Source organism: Melospiza melodia, chromosome 6, assembly GCF_035770615.1.
Source record: "Melospiza melodia melodia isolate bMelMel2 chromosome 6, bMelMel2.pri, whole genome shotgun sequence".
NCBI classification, from domain to species: Eukaryota; Metazoa; Chordata; class Aves; order Passeriformes; family Passerellidae; genus Melospiza; species Melospiza melodia.
Window position 1 is genome coordinate 14909762 of NC_086199.1, and position 20999 is coordinate 14930760.

The 20999-nt window shown below is 42.4% G+C and overlaps 1 protein-coding gene across 3 annotated transcripts in view; it reads left to right on the plus strand.

Annotated features, from left to right (window-relative positions):
- SYNE3 (spectrin repeat containing nuclear envelope family member 3) overlaps positions 1-20999 on the plus strand; it is a 65415-nt gene that overhangs the window by 15242 nt on the left and 29174 nt on the right. For all 3 annotated transcript variants that reach the window (XM_063160026.1, XM_063160024.1, XM_063160025.1), the window contains exons 2-9: positions 6599-6756; positions 9696-9868; positions 10287-10596; positions 15443-15604; positions 16329-16673; positions 17833-17969; positions 19841-19988; positions 20705-20887. In XM_063160026.1, the coding sequence (XP_063016096.1) occupies positions 6613-6756; positions 9696-9868; positions 10287-10596; positions 15443-15604; positions 16329-16673; positions 17833-17969; positions 19841-19988; positions 20705-20887 (1602 nt within the window). In that variant the 5' untranslated portion in view covers positions 6599-6612. The remainder of the gene's footprint in view (positions 1-6598; positions 6757-9695; positions 9869-10286; positions 10597-15442; positions 15605-16328; positions 16674-17832; positions 17970-19840; positions 19989-20704; positions 20888-20999) is intronic.

A 20999-nucleotide genomic window follows, 5' to 3' on the forward strand; every position in this document is an offset into this window, starting at 1 on the left:
TTTCCCAGACTAAAGTGTCTGTGAATGGTAACTGGGAAAATGAAGGCTCTTGTCATTAAGTTTAAAGTCACTAAAAAGATATCTGCTTCTCAGCAGACACTTGAAGTGGTACAGATTAGAAGAGGCTGAAAATCTCCCTCTGCAGCATTGATTAACAGAATCTTCAACTTTGTTCTTGTCCTTTCAAGTATTTCCTTATTGCTCAGAGGCAAGAAACAAAGTGTCTTTGAACCCAAGTTGTTATCTGTAAAAGGGATAGGATAGTCTTACTTTCCAAGAGGGCTGACTGAATAAATGCTCTAAAGACTGTTTATACCTCAATAATGTGGGAATAGAAAAGCAGAATCTAAACCAGACAGCTATCTAATGCAGATACTCTGTCTCCTTGATGGTAAAAAAAATGTTGTAGACCAGAACTAAAACCCTGCATTTAACTTATCTAATGGAATCACGGCAGACCAACCTGTCTCCTAGAGTGACCTGGAAATGCAGAAGTTGTGTGTGGAGTGTATGGAAATGGAGAGAGACTTGTAATTAAGAGTCCTCACTGTTTTTACTTCCAAATGACTTGAAGACTGAAATAAAAAATAAAAGTGCTGTGATTAGATCTATTGATTATCATTCCCTAGAAGGGAAGATGGCCCCAGGACTCAATTCTGCCTTACTTGTGTGCCATGATTCCATTCAAGTATAAACCTATTTTTAAATTTCAATCCCCTTTTTTTTAAGGAAATGGCTTTTTAGACCTGAGAATTAAATTTTTCTCCCAGCAATCTTAGGAAACAAAAAGATATCCCACTTGTACTGGCTCTCACCAAAGTCTGAAATCAGTTTTTAAACAAATGGCTGGAAAAAAATCAGGCATTTTTTTGAGAGTTAGCCTGCACAGAAGATGTCTCTGCTTTTCAGTTTTTGGTAACAAAGAGAATATTGTCAGGTGTGACCATGTTGTGGCAGAATGCCTTGCAGTAGCCATAGGTTTCCTGGGGATTGTTTTGTGAGGGAGAGGAAGAGGCTGTGATATGGATGGTGCTGTATGTGCTCAGAGTGATGCATTCCTTGGGTGAAGGGGATGCTTGCAATGAGGATATGGATGTGTTTATTCCAAAAACCCTTATTCACAATCTAGCTCCTTAATTAGGACAAACAATTGCTGACTGTCATAAACATTCACTGTCAGCAACACAGGAGAGGGCTGTGTTGGAAGATGGCCAAAGTGATGGGATTATGTTTTGAGCCTCTCGAAGATTATGCTGGAAATAACTGCACCTTTTATTTGAAACCTTGAGAGCTTCTGCACCTACTCAGGCAGGTTAGCTGGGCTCTGCATGGGTGCAGCTGCTGTCCTGGAGGTTTTCAGAAGCTGGTAAGGCTGGCTGCATTCAAAATTCACAGTAGCTCCTCCTGGAGTAGACCAAGAATATTCAGCTTTGGAAAGGCCAGGGTCAGTGCTCTGTGGTCTGTGCCAGCCCCTGACCTGTGCTCCAATCTGAAGCAGACAGAGCTCCCAGCTCTGTGCCTCCTCAGAGCTCCCTTTATAGTGTTTAGGGAAGCTGAAAAGTTACTAAATTATCCCAGATACAATTCCCAGAACCAAAATTGCTTCCACATTCATACATTTGTCTAAAATTTGATACAGTTCAGTGGGCTTTTTTAAATCTTTTCTTTTTCCACATTCAATCCCAGAACCAAATGAAAAGGGTTATGAAAAGTTTGAAGTATTTCAATAATTGGAAAATAGTCTCCCTAATGGTGAGTGGTTTGAATTTTCCTGGAGCATTTTTGTACTTTTATTTTTGTAAGAACTGGATTCTGGAAACCAGTCAAGTAGTACATGCATATAAGAATCCAAGACATATTGAAACAATTTTAAAGCCTGTGTTCTATAAATGTAGGGCTTGAAAGAATGTGTAAAATGGGAGTGGTTGTAAGAAATGTTTTAAGAGATTTAAATTTAAAAAAAAACACCAAAAAGCAAAACCCCCAGTATGACTGGCAGAGAGAAAATAGTACATTAAGAAACATTGCAAAATAATAGGACAATCCTAAGAAAAAGACACTACACTTGCAAAATAACTTTAAAAGCTCTCAGCAGTGTATTACAAATATTAAATAAGTAAGTCTTGCCATGTCCCAGAAGAGTTATCAGATGCACTGGCATGGCTTCTGCAGTGGCTGTACTTAAGGGAGAACTGCTCAGAGAAATTGCCCAGCGAGTGCCACATGGGTTACATGAGGGGTGACCTCTGCCTGTGTCTGTCAGTGGAAACCCAGAGATGTCCCTGGCTCCCAGAGCTATGAGACAGGGCAGTCAGCTAATTCATTTATCTGCTCCTTCAGCAAGATGGTTCCAAGACTACAGCTGAAACAAAGCTGCCTCTGCATCTCTTCAGTCCAGCCCAGCACTATTGGAGCAGATTTTACAAGCTAAACCCAGTTTGCTGTTGCCTTGGATCTCTAATTCATGCTGTGGTGTTCAGACTGTGGGCAAGCTGGGGGTACAGCATGTGTGCCCTCCAGCATCCTTCCAGCTGCCCCTTCCTTCTCCAGGATTTTGGGGAGAGGTGGTGGGAGTACTCTGACTTCCCTCCTTGCTAAAACATTTTGTGCTTGGGTGAGAGAGGGGAGAGGAGTGATGCTGACTTGAGACAAGGGTGGGCTGTGTCAGGTGTTCACCTTTCCCTCCTCCAAAGGTACAGCTATCCCATGCATGTAACAGCCCCAGACAAAGCAGAGCAAGCCCTGGGTGTGCTGTGGGTGTGCAGTGGGTCTGGCAGAGCTGGGCAAGGGCTGAGCCATGGTCCCTCTGTGGCACTAAATGTGTGTGTGCCTACCCAGACACTGCCATGTTCTGGGGGTCACAGGGGTGATTCAGGGAAAGCAGGAAGAGTACTTTTGTGGGAGAAGTTCAACTACAGTTTTCTGCAGGTAATCTGCCTTACATTTTCCTGTTCCTAAAATGTGCTTTTTGTAACCTGTGGATATACTGCAGGAGCTGTCCTGGGTCAGTTCTGTTTAACACCCTGAAATATCTGCATCTGGACAAATAAAACTTGGTTTTGCTCAGCATCTCATTATCTGTGCCAGAATTTCTTACACACACAGTTATTGCCCTCATTTAGTAATATGTATAGAGATGCCAAGTGATTTCTGCAGTGTAAATGTGCTTTCCCCAGTATGAATTAATACACTGATTCAAGTGGCATTAAATGAAAAAGGTTTTGAACAGCTGGATATGTTTGAAAATAACTGTGAGAAAAACAATTTTGTGCAAATTTCTCAGAGGATCTCACTGGTGATTAAGGGAAGACTTTGCATGGCACAGTGGGTTCCAGAGGCTGAGCCTGGGACAGGGGCTATACAGGTACCACTGTACAGGTGTCCCTAATGGGCTGCTGCTGTTACAGATTGGTGTGTGAATAGTGGCTTTGCCCAGCTCCACAGCTTAGCTCTGTTCCAGGAGCCACTTTGTCTCCTTTGTCCTTTTTGTGCTGATCAGGGTCCAGAAGTATTGCTTAATTTCATCTCCAGAAGTATTGCTCAATCTCTTAGTTCCAATGATGCAAGAGAAATGGGGTGAATGCTCTTGAATGCTTAACTTTTATCTACTAATCATTAGTCCCAGCTTTAGAAGAACTTGCAAAGGTGTTACAGATCTTGCCACATCTCAAATAGACAGCAGTTGTTCCTCCTCCCAAGCAGAGAGTAAGTCAGAAATCATACTTTTATTTTGCAGGTATAAACCATGCTGTTAGTGCTTGGGAAGGGTTCCAGAGCGAAAGTCAGGCACTGTAGCTGATTGCTTCAGCCAGCATCTGCACAGAGGGAGGACAGGAGGTCTCAAAAGGCAGCCCAAACCCATGTCAGATATTGCAGATTGTAACCACGATGAAATCCACCTGGGTATTGAGTCCATGCTAAATTTAATCATCTTTGTGGTACTAGATACAGGAATTGCTTGGTCAGAATCAGTCAATGGTATTTTATTGCCTGTAGTTGGAGTAGCAAAGTGTTTCTCTTCCTTTGCAAGCTGGTGCTCTTAATATTGAAATAACTTTTTTTTTGTGGTTTCCTGTGTTGACTGCTTACGTGGATTGACTGTGTGTGGGTTGGGGGAGGCTGTGTTACTGGGAGGTTTTGACAGAAATTCCTTGTGCTCAGAGAGCAGCAGCATGAGGGCAGAGTGTGAGTGGGGTTTTCTTCCTGTTGGATGACAGCAGGTTTTCCACTGCTTCTTAACCATGTTAGATTGCCCTCAACTTTTTGTAAAAAATAGGACTAGGATAACATTATGTTCTGTATTGGCTACTCCATGACTGGAGTACTGAAGCCAGTTTTAAATATGTTATGGATGTTGCCAGGAATAGAAACCTCTCCTAGGAAATGACTGCCACTTCTTGCCAGGGTCTATCCAGCAAATGCCCTGTGAGTTTTTGTTTCACAATAGCATAATTTGGAACCACCACAGCTCATACCTGATCATTCAGAAACTGTTTGCCTAGAAATGTATGTATGTAAATAACTAGGGGAGTTTTAGGGGACAGTCCCTCTACAACTGCCAGATAGACTGAGAAATGTTGATGTGAAAATGAATTGGTTTTTCAGCTGCAATGAGATGTGTGCTCTTTTCCAAGAACGCGATTATTGTAGTTCAGAAATGTCAGTTCTGAACCAGTCATAGTTGGAGAAGGACACAGCTATCTAGCAATCCACTGAAAATAACATTACTCCCATTAGCTGCCTTCCTCTTTAGCACTTTTGTGATGTAAGTCAATGATTTTAGCTTTAATTATATATCCCGTCATGTTTTTATATTGGAGAGAGGGAGTAGCTGCCCATGCCACACCACCCTCCCTAAATCCAGTACATCCTGTTTTGTTTTTAAAAACTTTTCAAGGCAAGGTGACTCTTTCTAAAGCTACTCTCAGGTTCTGAGAGCTGCAGCCTTAGATTCTGACCTGTCTGACAGGTCTCCCTTATGGAGGAATTCCATCCTTCATGAAAATGCAACTCCGCTGACCTGCACAGGAGCTCTGACCCCATCCTCTGCTCCAGCTGTCCCCATGGGTGGTGCAGTAGCTGCTCTGCAGTTCTTTTATTCTGCTCTGGGACCTGTTGAGTAGAAAGCCTGCTGAGAGCCAGGAAGCAACAGTTCAGACTGTTGTGAATGCTGACATTTTGTTTTCTCTGGTCCAGCGTGGAAGAAAACTGACTGCGAGCTGCAGGAAGGACCTCTAATATTGCATGAATCCTTTTACCTTGTGGAGAGGAACATTGGCAGGATGGTGGGGAGCTTTCTGCTTGTGAGCAGATGATGGCTCTCTCTTGTAAAGACTGAGCTGCTGAGAGCTGTGGTGGTTGCAAAGCACCGTTGGCCCAGCTTCACCAGGAGCCATGCTCTGCCTCTCACACTGAGCACTTCTTCCACATGAATTGTTTCATGGAAGCTGAGGGGCTCTGTGGAACTGAATTCTGCACAAAAAACTTGGATTCAGTAATTAAGTCTCAAACTTTGTCCTGAAAAAATCTTTCAGAGATAAATAACAAAGAGGAAGAATATTTTATTTTCCACAAAACACTGGCTGCTTGGCTGGCAGTATTGTAGGATGTGATCCAAACCCATTGAATGGCAGTGGCTCTTGTTCTGTTCACTTCAGTGGAGCTGACCTACAGGGTGCTCTGTTATGGCTCATCCTTATTAGTGAGGTTTAGTCCAGCAGTCCTAGGGGTGAGCCTAGGATGGCTCTGCTCTATTGTACAGGCACAAAGGAGCTGTCTGGGCAGTGGAGAGCTTGTGCTCTAAACAGAGACATCAACAGAGCAACCAAGCATCACACATTCCTGCTGATTGGGAATGGGCAACAGGAGAGAGAGAGAGCAAAATGAAAAGCTTGGAGCCTGGTATAGAGTAAAAGAGATGGCAAAAGAGGACATCCACCAGGGTTGATAATCCCCTGTGAAGGCTTGTTTGTCATTTGTCTTGGAAGTTGCTGGCCATTTCCCATTGCCTGTGTATCCCAGACTCACTGCATGTGCATTCAGGTAACCTCTGCATGGTCTCAGCACAAGAAGTTAACTGAGAGTCTAAGCATCTGATCCTGTTCTCAGCATCTTTAACACCTCTACAACAGCAGTTTATACACCTCTAAGTTAAGCATGTGCCAAAGTATTTCATTACTCTGGTGTCAGGTGCTCAGTACATGAGCCTGGAAGGGCACTGGAAGAGCTTTACACTGACATGGCTCTGGAAGGAAAACAGAAGGTGTTTGTGTTTGATGTAGCTAATCTGGAATACACACAAACACCAAATTAATCTCATTTAAAAGCTTTGAATTAAGTCTGTTTACTGTAAAGGATCCTCCCACAGTTCTCCACCTTCTTTTTGTTTCCTGGTGTATTTTCATTTGGGAAAGCTGCAGTGTGGATATGTTCTCTGTGCTCAGCTGAACAGTGATCCTGCTGCAGCTTTTGGTATTACTGTTCAAAAAGGAAAGCCACAACATCATTGGCTTTTCTCCCTTTCTCCTTTGGATTGCCTTTCATTCCTGCTCAGGTCTTACCCAAAACCTGCTTATCTCCCTGTTTCCTGTCCTTTCAGCTTCCTCAAATGCGATGACTCAGCAGCTCCAGGATGAATTTGACAGCAGTGTGGAGAATGCAGAAGCTTGGATGAAGGCCATCCAAGAGAGACTGAGGATCAATGACAACACCAAAGGACCTCGATCTGCCCTGGAAGCCAGACTGAGAGAGACTGAGGTAAGGGAAGGCAGTGGGATTCATAGCTGGCTCTCACTCAGGAGTTTTCCATCAGGACATTGTCACTGCCCCTGCTTGTTGGAGCATTGGGCCTGTGTGGATGGGTTCACATCAGTATTCTTTTACATTTTCTATTTGCAAATTGTTTACAGATGTAGAAAAAAGAAGATGGCAATTTGCTATCACTGGCTTCCAAGCTTTTCAGATTGATTTGGAACACTAGCAGCAGGTTTGGCAGGTTCAAATGTTTACACTCTCCTCGAGCCTGGAACAATTTGGTTGCTGCTTGCAATTACCATAGTAATTTGCAGACAACCAGCATATAGTATAAAAGAATCAGATCATGTTAGTGTTCCACCCCCTCCAGGACTCTGGCACTGATAGAAAAAGATTGCAGTGTCCTGGTAATGGGCTGGTTTAGAGTAATTCCTTTGTCCTTTTCCATAACCCTGATGATAACAGGGTTTACAGATCCCCTTTATGATCTGTTCAATGAAGAGGTAAAAGTTCTCTTTTTTTTTTTCCTGGTTTTACTTAATCTGTTTTATAACTCTTCTCAGTAAGATCCTGTTGCAGATTGTGCCTGCTCTCTTACAATGATTTCACATTCATTAACTTCAGTTTCATTAGATGTTATCTAGGTCTTGTAATCTCAGAGAAGGAAACACTCCTGTTTGTCCCATTTGTACCATTGGAGGGAGTGGTGATCTTTCTATGACTAACATTTAAACTATTTTTATACTTTTATTACCTGTAATTCCAAGTAATCTGTTCTTTAATTTAGATGGCAAGATATTTCCCATTGTTACTTATCCCAAAGTCTCTCCTTTTGTGTGTCTACGTATATTTGGTCTGCCTCTTCTGAAGTTTGACAAAAAATGTTGCAGGCTTACATGGATGATGAGGTAGTTTACAGTGATGTCTTCAGCCTTTTTCCTTAACTGTGGTTTATTGGAGGATGGATCTTGCCTGTGGCATAATACAGACTGTTCATGGAGTGATGGATGGTGGCTAGACTTGAATGCCAGTCATAAAAATCTGAAGCATTTTATCTTGGTCTATAGTTTTATTTTTCTGACCTTAAATTATTTTCACCCTTTTCTTTTGTCTGAGAAACTATGATGTGTACAGTCTCAAGAAACACACAAGAGATACAGGAACTCGAGTAGAAGAGTGGTAGTTTGGCAAAGAGGGGACATTCATGGCAGAGATAACAAGTAATAGGGTCTAGAGATTTGTGGTGATGTGATATGGCCTGAAATGCTGAATCTTGTTTACTTCTGTGGGCTTTACAGGAGATCTGTAACATGCCAAAAGTCATATTAAGAAATTCTTTCAACTCACACTTTGGAGATTCATCATTCTAAAGATTGACAAGTTCTTTCTTTCTGTGTGTACCTTAACCCTCTCCTGCTCCTTCATCCTGCCTCCTTTCTGGGCCTGGCTTCTGTCTCCAGCTCAGATGTCCTCATGATGTGCTCACTGCTTCACCTATTGGCTGTCTTCAAATCCACTGTTTGGTTTTCAGTTCTTTTTTGCACCTGGCTTGCCAGGTTTTTTTCATGCTTCCTTCCTGTGGTTTATTTTCTGTTAATTTGTTAATGAAAATGTCAGCCAATGAGACAAGTCATGTAAAAAAACAGATTTGAAAAAGAAAAATGACTGTACACCACTGCTTTCTCTCCAGCTGTTGTTTGCTTCTAATTGCTGGAAGAATACAGGCTTGGAATACAGCTTTACTCTTATACTTTACCTGTTGAATGATAGCTGTGGCTTGTATTTTCTTGCTTTGCCCTGCCCTGTGCCCCGCTTCCCTCGATTCTATTAATCACACTGTTCTTAGTAAATAATTTCTGCAAACAACTGTTGATACATCAGAGGCAGGTATGCTGCCTACATGCCAAAAGAACAGGCTTTGCTTTTCCAGAATGTAGGACTGGAGATCCACAGGTCTTTTACTTGTCTCACCTTTGCAATAGCTGACATGATCAAATCCCAAAGGCCTAATTTTTTACCAAAATAATGGCTGATTTTGGGAATCTTGGTGTTTTTATTGTAAAAGCCTTTTTCTTCAAACTGGAAAGTCTGGAGTTTGCCAGGAGTTTATGGAAGAGCAGCAAGAAAAGCTATTTGATAGTATCAGAAGTTTGGATAAAGTAATGTTGAAAGCTGACATCTTAATTGGGGGATAATTAATGTGTTAAATTGTACCGAACTTGTGCTGATTTTTCCATCTCTGGGTACTTAAAATTAGATGACTCCACTTTCAGTTCCTGGCATTCCTATTTGTGTAAGATACACATTTTCACCAATTCATAACTTAGCATGTTAGGGTTGAAGCAAAATTTGGTAGCAGACAGCAAATTCCACTAGTTAATTTCTCTTGGCTGCTTTTCTAAGCCAACTTTTATTTGCACTAGGAAGCCTTTTTAATATGCTTGATGATTTCTTATAGCATAGCTTGAGATGGAGAGGTTGCAGTGTAGCCTGTGGAGATTGCCTCTTTGTGCTTTGGCAGGTGGGGAAGAGCAGCTGGCCTGTGGCAGCACAGTGCTGTAACCTTATAACAGCAATGGAAACACAGCCACAGGCATTTCCTAGAGGACGGTCTGTTTTTTTTTAGCTAACTTAAATGTTTTTCAACTGCTGTGTGGTGTTCAATTAAATTCAGTCCTTTAGGATGTTTAAGAATAAATGTTATTTTCCTTTCAGGAGAAACTGCAGCAGGGAGTTAGGTGGGAAGGGTTAATTGTGCTGTAGAGAAACGTTTCCATCCCATGGTAGTGTCGTGTTAACAACTGGACTCAATGATTGTGAGGGTCTTTTCCAACCTAAATGATTCTATGAGTTCATGATTCCTGGGTAAAAACAAAGTTAACATTTCATTAATTATCCTTGTTTTCTTTCCGTGCTTTCAGTATCATTTGTTTTTCTCACAGAAAATACGTGCCCTGGAACCAGAAGGCAGCTTGAAAATGGATTTGATTCTTGTGAAGGCGGATGCTGCTCTTCGCAGCATCAGTGAGGAGAAGAAGCGTGAGGTGCTCTCTAAACTGAAAGACATTAAAGCCCTGTGGGAAGAGACAGCCATATACATCACTCATTGTCACAGGTAGGACAAACACATCTTGGGTGTGCTGAGGCAGCTGTTTCCTCCAGTGCTTTCATTAAGTGCTTCCTGCCTCTCTCTGCTCCCTGGATTGTAGATAGCAATTCTCTGCTAATTCCAGTCCCATGAGCATTTTGGTGACTGTGTGCAGAGAAAGGATCAGTGAGACCTCGGTGCTCTGCCTTCACAACCTGGCCCACCCACCCCATGGTCTGCAGTGATGACTTTGGACAGGACCTTGTACAGAATATTTCCTCCCCAAAGAAAAGAGGACCTGGGAAGTGAATCTAAACCCTGAGAAGTCAGAGCAAGTTAAAACTGCTGAGAACCTTGTACACTGCTTTGAAAGCCTTTTGGAATTGTTGGTCTCCACTCTCCCATCATCATTTCATCTAACTCCTCTCTCTTCCCTCCCCAACAGCCGCATTGAGTGGGTCTGGCTGCACTGGAGCGAGTACCTGAAGGCCCAGAATGAGTTTTACACATGGATTCACAACATGAGGGTCACCTTGGAGCCTGACATTGAGTTGCAGCTTGGTTTAAAGGAGAAGCAGTGGCAGCTGAGCCACGCTCAGGTTTTGCAGAATGATGTCCTAAATCAGTCAGTGCTGCTGGAAAGGCTGCTGGAGGAAGCTGCTTCGTTGTTCAGCAGGATAGGAGACCCCAGCGTGGATGAGGATGCTCAGAAGAAAATGAGAGTGGAATATGAAGGAATCAGGCAAGAAGCTCAGGTACACTTAGAGAGAGTGGGAGGGGTTCAAATTCCTCCCATCTATGGTGTTGTTTGCTACTTGCTCCTTGAGTGATGGGGCTTACTTGGTATGACTGCAAAAGGAAGCAGAGCTGAGGGTCCCTGTGATTTCAGTCAATGGACTGTTTGAAACAATTGTCCAGTCCCAAGATGAGCTGTTGTCCTGGGGTGATGTTAATTGGGATGCTCTTACATGGTACTTTAAAGTGTGTTGCTGCAGGCTGCTTGCTGTGACCTAGTGAATCTTGCTTTAGGTCATCTCTGTATAAAGTTTGAATTGCTCCTCATCTTTCAGCACATTAGTGGTTCATGTATAACCAGATGCAGAGTACTCATGCCAGGAGCCAGGGAATATTACATGGACACAGCCTTGCTGGAGGAAGTAGGGGTAGTTGAGACCCAGAGCTGCCCTCCCTGCCTGCAGAACTGGGAAACACAGAGGTGGGAGTCAGCTCTGGCCCAACACTTTGCTCAGTGGCCGCTATCTGAAAGATTTTCATGCACACAGATACTAATTCTTGTCCAATACTGATCTTCCAGCTTGAATAGTTGTTGGATAGGCTGGTGTAAGACATTTTGCTTCATCTTTTAATACCAGGGATTTCCTTTCGCCCTGTCTTTGCGTAGAGATTTCAGAAATTGCTTGTACTTTTCACTTTTAAAACTCACATAAAGACAGGATTAGACCATGTGGTATGGCTGAGGAGCAGACATCTGTGGATGGGCAGAAGAATTAAATTTCTTACTAATCAAATCAATAGAAAGGGATGTTTAAAAAATATATATAGATACATCTATACCAAACCTAGAAATTAAAACCTAATTTTTGCTTATAGTGGCTTCCAGAATTTCATAGGCTGGGATTACCTGGTGCAAATAATTTTCATCACATTGGTTCTGCTCTCTGCCTCTGTTATAATGCTGCCTTCTATTAATTCCCACACCTACACACCAATCCAGAACTGGAGCCTGACAGTGATGGATGCTTTCCCTCCCTGAATGCCGTTGTACAAAGTTAACTTCAGATCACACTGCAAGAACAACAACATTCCATTTCCCTGCTTGCCCCACAGATACATTTTCTCTTTTGAAGTAAAATCCCCAAGCCTCTAAAGTGAGAAAAAAACCCCCCTTAGTTGGCATCTTTTGTCAGCATGTAGTACAGGTACTTTTCTAGCCATGTATATACAACTACAGCTAATGTTCCTCCAAAATCTAGAGTATGTTTGGAAATTCTGTAGCTGCAGCTGCCACACAGAAGCCACCAGCAGACTTGGGCCTCAACACTGATTATTTATTCTTAAAGGTAGATCCCTTGATTACAAGGCATCTGGATATACATCCAAGAAGGTTCCTGGAAATTCAGGTGTTGTCTGTCTAGATTGCCATTTAAAATTATCGTTTACTCCCTCTTCACGAAAATTGTCTTTGGTTTTGAAGCCGGAGACAGTCATTAGTTATTTTAATAAAGCTGTTCTTTTAGACAAGTAATTTGAATACTCAAAGCCAGGATGTGACCTCTGTGAGACTGATTTTACATGGTGTGATTTCTCTAACTGACTTGGATATGTGCTGGTGTAAATGAGATCAGGAAGTGGCTCATACTAGTTGGACAAAATATGTCTTTATGTTTCCAGCCAACTGAGACACTAGAAAAAGCTTTTCTTTGGCATTGGTTATAAATACCACATGTCATAGAAGGATGGAGTAAGAGAATCCAGCTAAGAAATCCCTCTTTCAGGAGGTATGGAACAAAGAAGGGAGTTGGAAAGCCTTGGATTTCACAACTGAAGTAAATGAGGAGTTTATTATCTAATGCCAAGGTGACAGGCACCTTGGGAATTGTGTTGGAAAGTATAACACTTGTTAAGGAAATCCTGCCACCTCTTCCAGTGGGCAGGAGGCATGAATGAATGGAAGAGACACAGGAGTTGTAAGGGGATTGCTCTGGCCCCTCACATGATGAGAGCCAGACTAAAAGTGACTTGCAGATGCCAGCTGAATGCCTGAGCACAGGAGGCTTGCTGGTGTTTGTAGATTACTCTGGTATTTGAAGGGCATTTTTAGACCCTGTGCAGTTGTCCAGCTCTATCAGAAGGCAGGCTCTTGGACAGTGTTTCTTAAATGGTTTGCCTGTGATATTGCTTCTTTGGTATGAGCAAATGGTGGGAGGTTATTTTTTTTTCTTAGTGCCTTTAACATGTGTCTTTAACATTCCCAAATTTTAAAAGCATCTCTTTTAATTACATCAATAGGAATATTTTTGATGTGGCAGCCATTTCCTACGTGCTTTCCCTTGCCCAGGAAATTAAAAATATGCAGAGGTAAATGGTTATATGTTTCAGCATAAATGATGATTGAAGATGGTAAGAAAAGTTTTGATATGTGGGAAGTTGATAGTTAGGAAATACATTAAATACTTCTGAGCACATCAGATTAATTTCAGTCCATGTTGTCTCTGTTAAGTGAAACCTAGATACTTGCAATAGTTTGCAAAGGTACCCTAAGTGTAAGACCAAAAGCACCAGGAAGGGCTACAGGAGTTTTCTGTACTTTCCTTGAGACACTGCAGAGGGATTTAAAGTAGGAGCTTCTTCCACGTGCTCTAGTTTGCCTTCCAGAGGAGGCTTATTTGCCTTCCCTGACTGTGAAGGGAGCTTAGGGGAGAGGGCTTCCTAAGCCTCTGCCCACCTTCCTTGGGTACCCAGGGCTGGCCATGTCTCCTCACTTCAGCCTAGTCAGTGTGGATGTTGAATTTCACACTGTGCTGCTCCCCAAGCAGCTAACCTAACAGGAGCTGGTGATACCTTATTTTTCATCATTGGAAAGTTTTCCTGCTTAACCTCTTGTGAGGGGAGGGTTCAGCCAACTCTTTGTAAGCCTTTTGTCTGACAACTGGCACAGTCTGTCCAGATCCATGGCATCTATTTCTTGACCTCACAGACCAACCCAAACTGCTTATTCCTTTATTTTAGCTGGCCAAGGGTAGGTTGTTTTGACTTCCTTTTGAACCCCCTGTATATCAGCCTAAAATTTTTGAGCTTAATAACATCTCTGCTTTGTTATTGTGATTTATACCTTTTGGAGCTTCTGCCAGTAAAATAATCGAATTCCCTGGAGTCAATAAGCTTAGCCTGAATTGGGTCACTTTGATGTGTGGCCCTTTTACACTGCTATAACGTTGTCTTCTTCAGATCCTTGACTTGAGGTTGAAGCATGAACTGTTTAGCCTCTGCAGATTTGAGAATTGACACATGGGGATTTAGCAAGTGAGGTGCTCTGCTGGACACAGAAGTCTGCAGTCATAATTCTACCCTTTGGTTTCATCCAAACCTGTGTATGGCTGGTGCTATTAAAGGTCATGCTCTAATAAATGGGCAGCATTTCATCCTCCATGGGAAACAAGTGTCCCTTAGCTGTCCCTCTTTTGTCCCACAGCAAGTCAGCTGACTGGAGGGGAGTCACTCAGGATTTGCAAAAGTCAGCAGGGACTGAAGTGGCAGTGTGAAAAACAGGCTGGTGGTGTTCCACTTGCAGGGTGGTGGCTTTGTAGTGCACCATGGGCATAGCCTGTCCCAAGGGTGAAGGGCAGAGTCCCAGAGGAACTAAACTACCACCCCCAGCACATGGGGGATCCTGCTGGCCTGGCTGGAGAGCAGGCTGGCAGAATGGACATGGCTCACTGCCACCTCAGGCAGCTGGGCAGGTGTGGGGACCTGTCCAGAGCCTCACAGGGATAAGGGAAATGCAAAGGGGACTTTTGAGCTCTACCCACCATTGCAGCTGTCACTCTGCTTGCCCTGGAGGGCAGCTGCTCAGAGCTGCTCATTTTGTGTCCTGTATTACACAAAATGGAACTTGGCCCATTGTCTATGAGAGCAAAGGGTGCTTTCAAGCTTGCTGCAAGCTCTAAATGGATTGCACAAGGAGGGATTTTTTTTTTAAATCTATTGTAACTACAGTGTACCTCAGTTGCTCTCCATGCCAACTGGAGAAGGGCAAGAAAAAATCAGTCTGGTTTTGCAGAAGATAATACTTAGGGAAACAATAGAGCAAGTGTTTGTGTCAAAATCAAAAAGGCCTGAACTTGGGCTGGCAAACAAGGCCAGTCTGTGCAAATGTGGCTCTGACTTGTGAGGAGTGCCAGACTGGATCAGCTCATGATGTGCAGGCCCCTGTAAATTCAGGGATTGTTAGTTATAGGGTGCACAGGTAGTAACTTGAAAAATGAAGCCTGCTTTCCATTGGCTTGAATTTGCTTCCAGAGTCTGTGATAGTACTACAGAATAGTTTGTGACCTGCTAAGTAAGTACAAAAGTGCCTGGACCACGCAACTGGAGGTGATGGTAATTTTCAATGCAGTCTGTTTCAATAATGAAAACTATTTAAAATAATTTTCATGCTTCTACTGCATTCCTTTATTTTCATTTTGAGAGATAAGATGTGCTCATCTTTATTTTTAGCCCACAAGAGGAATGTAACTGCTTCTGTCTCAAAGTGAAAACCAGAAACAAACTTCTGTCTCTTTTCTTTTTCTAATGAGAGAGTAGGAAGTTTTGGAAAGCCAGAAATTCAGCTGACAGGGCCTTGCAGTTTGTGTTCTTGGAGACTTAGACTTTGAGAGCCTGCAGCAAAATCCAGACAGGAGCAAGCCTTTGTGTACTTTTGTGTTCTGTTTCTCGAGGTAAACTTTGAATTCCTGTGGAGGCCAAGTGTTATCAGGGCTCGTGAAAAGGGAGTCTTGTTTATAAATTCTGGGTTACAATGTAAAGGAAAAAGAGCCAGATAAGCACAGTTCTCACCACTTCTGATGTCTCTTGTTACAGAACAGAGTGAAACTGCTTGAAACGATAACCAAGGAACATGAGCAGTACAGCGCCAGTGTCAACCAGTTTCAGTCATGGCTGAATGGTGTCACAGAGAAATTAAACTGCTGCATTGGAGGAGCAACCAAGACTTCAGCAGAGGACAAGCTAAAGGCACTGAAGGTCCTTGAACAATATAGCTCTAACAAGGAGCTAGGATTTTTTTTTTTTTTCATGGCCGTACATGTTGCTCAAACCATACAAGGGTGTTCTTGAGAAAAGAATTACAAATACAAAATAGATGGTGATTTTAGCATAGGCTAGAGCAGATGAGTTGTATGAGGTCCTGAAACTGTTTGTATGTATGGTTCTTCCAGTATGAGTCACAAACTGGTCTGGTTTGTTTTTCTTAAAGCCCAAGCTCCAATGGTTATGTGATTCTCTGAGAATCTTGTTTAAATAAATCAGATTTGGTAAACATGATCCAGCTAGACCCTGAAGGTTCACAGTTTTTGAGAGTTTAGAGCTGGTGATGAGAATACTAGTTTTGAGAACAATATCCTTTATTTTGGTGCTAATGCTTTTAATGTTTAGCTTAAAATCTCTGAGATCCAACTATTAATATATGTCTAGTGCCTGCAGCTCCTGTTCTCTTTGTCAGGGATCTCAAGTTATAAGCATTAATGAAAACCAATATTTTCAGAATCAATGACAATTAGTATTACTCAGAAGGCAGTCAGATGACTAAACCTGGCTTCTGGTCACTTGAAAAGAGACATATTTTGAAATAATAAATGAAAACCAAAATATGTACAATGAGGAGAGGTGGTCTTTTTCCCTACTGATTTCAGCTTTTTTCCCAGCTTCCCATTCCTGCAGATAATCTTTACTTAACTTTTTTTTGCAGGAAATTGCCAAAGACATTAGGAGTGGTGGAAAGAAATGGAAGCGCCTTGAAAATCAGTGTGCAGAGGTGATTCAGAATACCTCTCCACTTGGATCTGCAAGACTGAAGGATGAACTTGAAGAGCTCAGAAAAGCCTTGGAGAAGTTGAAACTGCTGAGTAGTGAGGAGGAGGAGAGATTGCTCAAGATCCAACAGTCTGAAAGTGCCTATGAGTCCCAAGCCAGACAATTGGAAGCAGACATCCAGCAGCTTAGGAAAGATCTACAGAGACTAGAAAATGACCTGGACCCTGGGGAAGGGGAAAAGACTGAAGATGAGTTTGTAACTCTGTGGAAAAAGTGCAATGTAAGTTGTTATCCTTTTTGTGGAGGATCAAGTGCAACCAGAGACTGAACATGCATAGTCACATCCAACAGATGCCTGTCCCATTGGTTAGAGATGATAAGGAAGGAGTATGAGTGTGTGTGAAACACACTGAGGAAAATGACTGCCAACAATGGAATCAACTGCCCCAGCCTTCATCTTACCCTGCACAGGAGGAGCAGGCTTGGAGGGTGTGCTGCATGCAGTTTGTGCCTAGAGTTCAAAGGGATCATATGCAAAAAGAGCACAATGCAGAGCAAGCAACACAATTTGCTCCACTTAAAAAGAAGCAGGAAATTAATGCCTCACTGAATATATATATATGCACAGACACAAGTGCATTGACAGACACAAGTACACATATTTCTGAGGTATTTGATAAGACCATTGCTATGTCATAGCCATCACCTCTGTAAGATAGGTACCTCTCTTCCTTTACTAGCAGACACATCATCAGTACTAAGAAGTCTCGAGATTGTAACAATCCAGTATTTACACCAAAACCAATCTGCTGCGAAAATGAGTGCAAAAAAATTGTCACACATTAAGTAGATAAGAATTTTTACTACTTGTTTTCTCTCGAGGGCTGATTTTGTATTTATTATCTGTTCTCAAAATGCCTTTCACTGCTCTTTGTATATCTAGAGCTATGCAGGACTAACTGGGAAAACTATATGCAAAAAGGAAAAATTTAGACTGGTTCAATCCAGCTACATTTGCATGGGTTTTAGTTGTTTTTGTTTTCCTGAGTCACCCTAGAATTAACATTCTCTGTATGTGAGCTCTGAGAAAGATGTGTTCAGGCAAACAGATGCTTTTAAGACTGCTCCAGAAATGCAGCTCATGTTATATACTGCAGTCAGTGAACTGAAACCAGGCCTGTTTGGGATTCACTCTGTTCAAACAGTGAACCCTGCAGATCAGATGCAGAGGCTGGGCAGTGTGAGGGGAGGAGAGAGAGTCTGCTGGAATAAAACTGTTGCTGAGAATGTTTTCTGTCTTAGCAAAGACCATATTCCTTATAACCAGGAAAGAAACACTGAAAGGGGATTTGTGCATACCCTGAGACACAGCCTTACTTCTTATTTCATATGGCAGACACTACATAAAGTATGATCTGTTCATTATTTTTATAATTAAGGCAACAAGAGCAGCTCTGGCTGCAGAAGAGTCAAAGATTGAGAGGCTGAAGGCTCAGCTTAAGGAACTGCTACGGTTTTCCCAAGATGTGCAGCCACACACTGAGAGTGTTGTCTCTGCAATACAGCAGTATCAAAGGTACTGGGAAGTCTGATTATGGTGGGGGGAATCTTCTCTCAGGGATTGTCAGGGGCCTAAGAAAAAAGTGATATGCCATCCAATTGTAGGTGATGGGTAGAAAAAAAAAGCTTTTGATAATTACATCCGCCTCCGTGTTTCAGTCAAGCTGTAATTTTAGCCGTTTGCTGGGAGCTGCAGGCTCCTGGTCATTTTCAAGCAATGCTCTTACATCATTAATGTTGTGTATGGTTTGAAGAAAATTAGATTGCTGGCAGCTAATTTGATCTAATTAGCATTTTATAATAATAATTTATGTATTTTGCTTGCCTTTCATGCCAGCAACTAGAAAATCAGGACAGGAGCTGTGGTAGTAAACGGTTCAGAAGAATTATGGCCCTCCCTTGTTGAGTTTGTTGCAGTGACTCACCAGCCTTAGCAATTATTTGGCAGAGCTTATTCCCCTTCTCCTGGCAGCTCATATGCATGTTCCTGTTTTCAACTTGCCTTGGGTTGGAAACTCTGAAAGTTTAGCCTCTCCCAGACTTCAGTGTTTCCGTTTCCAGGCTGCCTGGAATCAGGAAGTAAAGAAGCTGCAGCAAATTTTGCAAACTAGAAGAAAGGATCATTTTTTTAAGGGAAAAAAGGTCAGTTCTCTTCCTGTATCCCAGCTTATTTCCCTCTGTGCACAGTATGCTGTCCTGCTGGAAGGGTTATAGGTCATTGTGGGAAAGGATTGCAGTTTAAAAACTGGCAAGTAAACAAAGCTGAAAGAGGAGCAAAGGAGGCAGGGACTACTCTGAGTAGAAAATGGCAGCTGCTTCTTTGCCAGCCTCTCTCCAAGGCTTCTTTGGGAAGTCTGGCAGCTTCTCACTGAGCCTGGCAGGGGCAGCAGAGCAAATGGCAGAGGACATGTAAAGTCAGAACTTTCTATTTGCGGAGCTTTTGGCTCTGCAAACTTGCCTTGGTTCAGCCCCGTCACGGCCCAGTGACACAGGTAAGATTTCTGTGTTTGTGGAAAGGCAGTATTGATCCTGCTTGGCATTGCTCTCACCTGCTTCTCTTGTGAGTTTGCAAGATACTGTTCCCCTGTGAACATAAAGTTTGGGCTGCATTTTGCCATATCAGGCAGGCTGAGAAAAGCAGGAGGCAGCTGCATGGGGTGTGTCACTGCTGGGCCTTGTCACTTGGCTGTGTTTGGGCTGTGCTCTTTTTAAGAGAAGCCTGGATATTCATTGAAGGTTTGCTGATTTAATTTTTTTCCCCAATAATAGAGCTGTGTATGTATGTGGATACATGTACATAAATACAAATACTTTTTTATCAGAATCACCTCTATGTACTAACATAAATGCAAGTAATTTAAAATAATTCTGTCTGAATACATAAATACATACAAATGTATTTTTCACTTTTTGTGTTAACATAAGGTTATCAAAGACTTTTTAATGTAATTTTTTTAAGAAAAAAACCCTTGTTTTTTCCAGGCAACTGCAGTTACATTCTAGACACTCTTGACTTGTTCCTCCCATGAGTCAGTGAGACTGCTCGGATAGTATGATTTGTTAAATCACACTGGTGACAGCAGCTAAGAAAGTTCACATACAAGGGAAGACTGCTGGCTACTAGAAACGCAAAGTAGCTCCTGATACACAGTTGCACAGAAGACAAATGTGTTCTGAGACATCTAAATAAAGTTTTGTCAGATGTCTCTGACTGACAGAGCAGCTGTTGGTATGCCACAGCAGGCTCAGGCAGTAAAACCGACTGAGGCTTTTGTGTTGTGTATGGTTTACACCCCAGTATTGTGTTAATTCATGCCTTGAAGAATAGAATGTTTGGGCTTGGATTTCTTCATAATCCTTCTCTTGGTTGTCACTTTATCCCTACAGTGTTAGAAGCAAGACTTCTAAAATGAGCACTGACACAGAAGCCCAGCTGTGGAGACTCATCCAAAATCCCCTGCAAAGTTTTGAGCAGTGGAAGCCGTCGGTCCAGATGCTCCTGGAGACTCCAGAGCCAGAGCTGGCTCACATTGAGGTAGCAAAGCTGTTGCTAAGTTCAGAAATGTGGGTTTGACCAAGCCTGGAAGGTGCTGCCAGTGTGGCAGGAAACCCCCCAGGAGGGATGGAGCTCTTTACTTGGCTCCAGCTGTAGCACATTGCCTTATTTTCTGCCTTCCATTTGGTTGACTGGAGTGTCAGCTGAGTAGGCTGCAGAAAGTGCTAGATGTCTTTAACAATGATGATAATATTGTTTAGCATTAGCCCAGATCTCCCTGGATGGGAAATTTGTGGACTCTGTTAAAGCATTATGTGGTGATATAGATGTGGGATTAAAATTCACTACTAGTGCATGTTCCCAGCAAGGTGTGTTTGTTACTTTGCCATCCCTGTGATCTCCAGAATAAATGTGTCTGTGAACAGGGATGGAATTTATCCTCAGGATGAGCATTCAGGCTGTCCTTTCTGTTGGTTGTTTAGGCCTCTCCTCTGCACAGACAACTCTTTCCATAGTACAGCTTACCTCTTTCTGTTCACAAAATGGATGCAGCCCTGGTGCTTCTAACATTATCAGGAAGATTTTTCCTTTAACTGGGCACTGTCCAGGTACCTTCTGTTACCCCTTGCTGGCCCAGCATGCTGTTTTTACCTGACTTTGTTGTACTGCTTTGGTTGTGTGAGTTGTGTGAGAATTATATGGTTATATGATTTTTTTTTTGGTATGATCTCACTGGAAGAACTTTTCTCCTTCAGGCTGCTCTAGCTGAAAGCTCACAGCTCAGAGAAAAGTTGGCGATATTACAGCTAAAGAAAGATCTGCTAAACAATGTCCTTGGTGAGGAAAAAGCAGAGTCTTTGATTCAAGAAGTAGCTGAAGCTTCAAAGGAGAGAGAAATTCTACACAAAAGTCTGCTGCAAAGCAAGAGCAAACTCCAGGTGAACTACAAAACCCATATACTGTCTTTGCCTGTGATAAAGACAAAGATGAAGTGTTGACTATGCCAGTTTTATAAATTTAAATTTAGTACTAATCCCTTTTCCTGGGTTG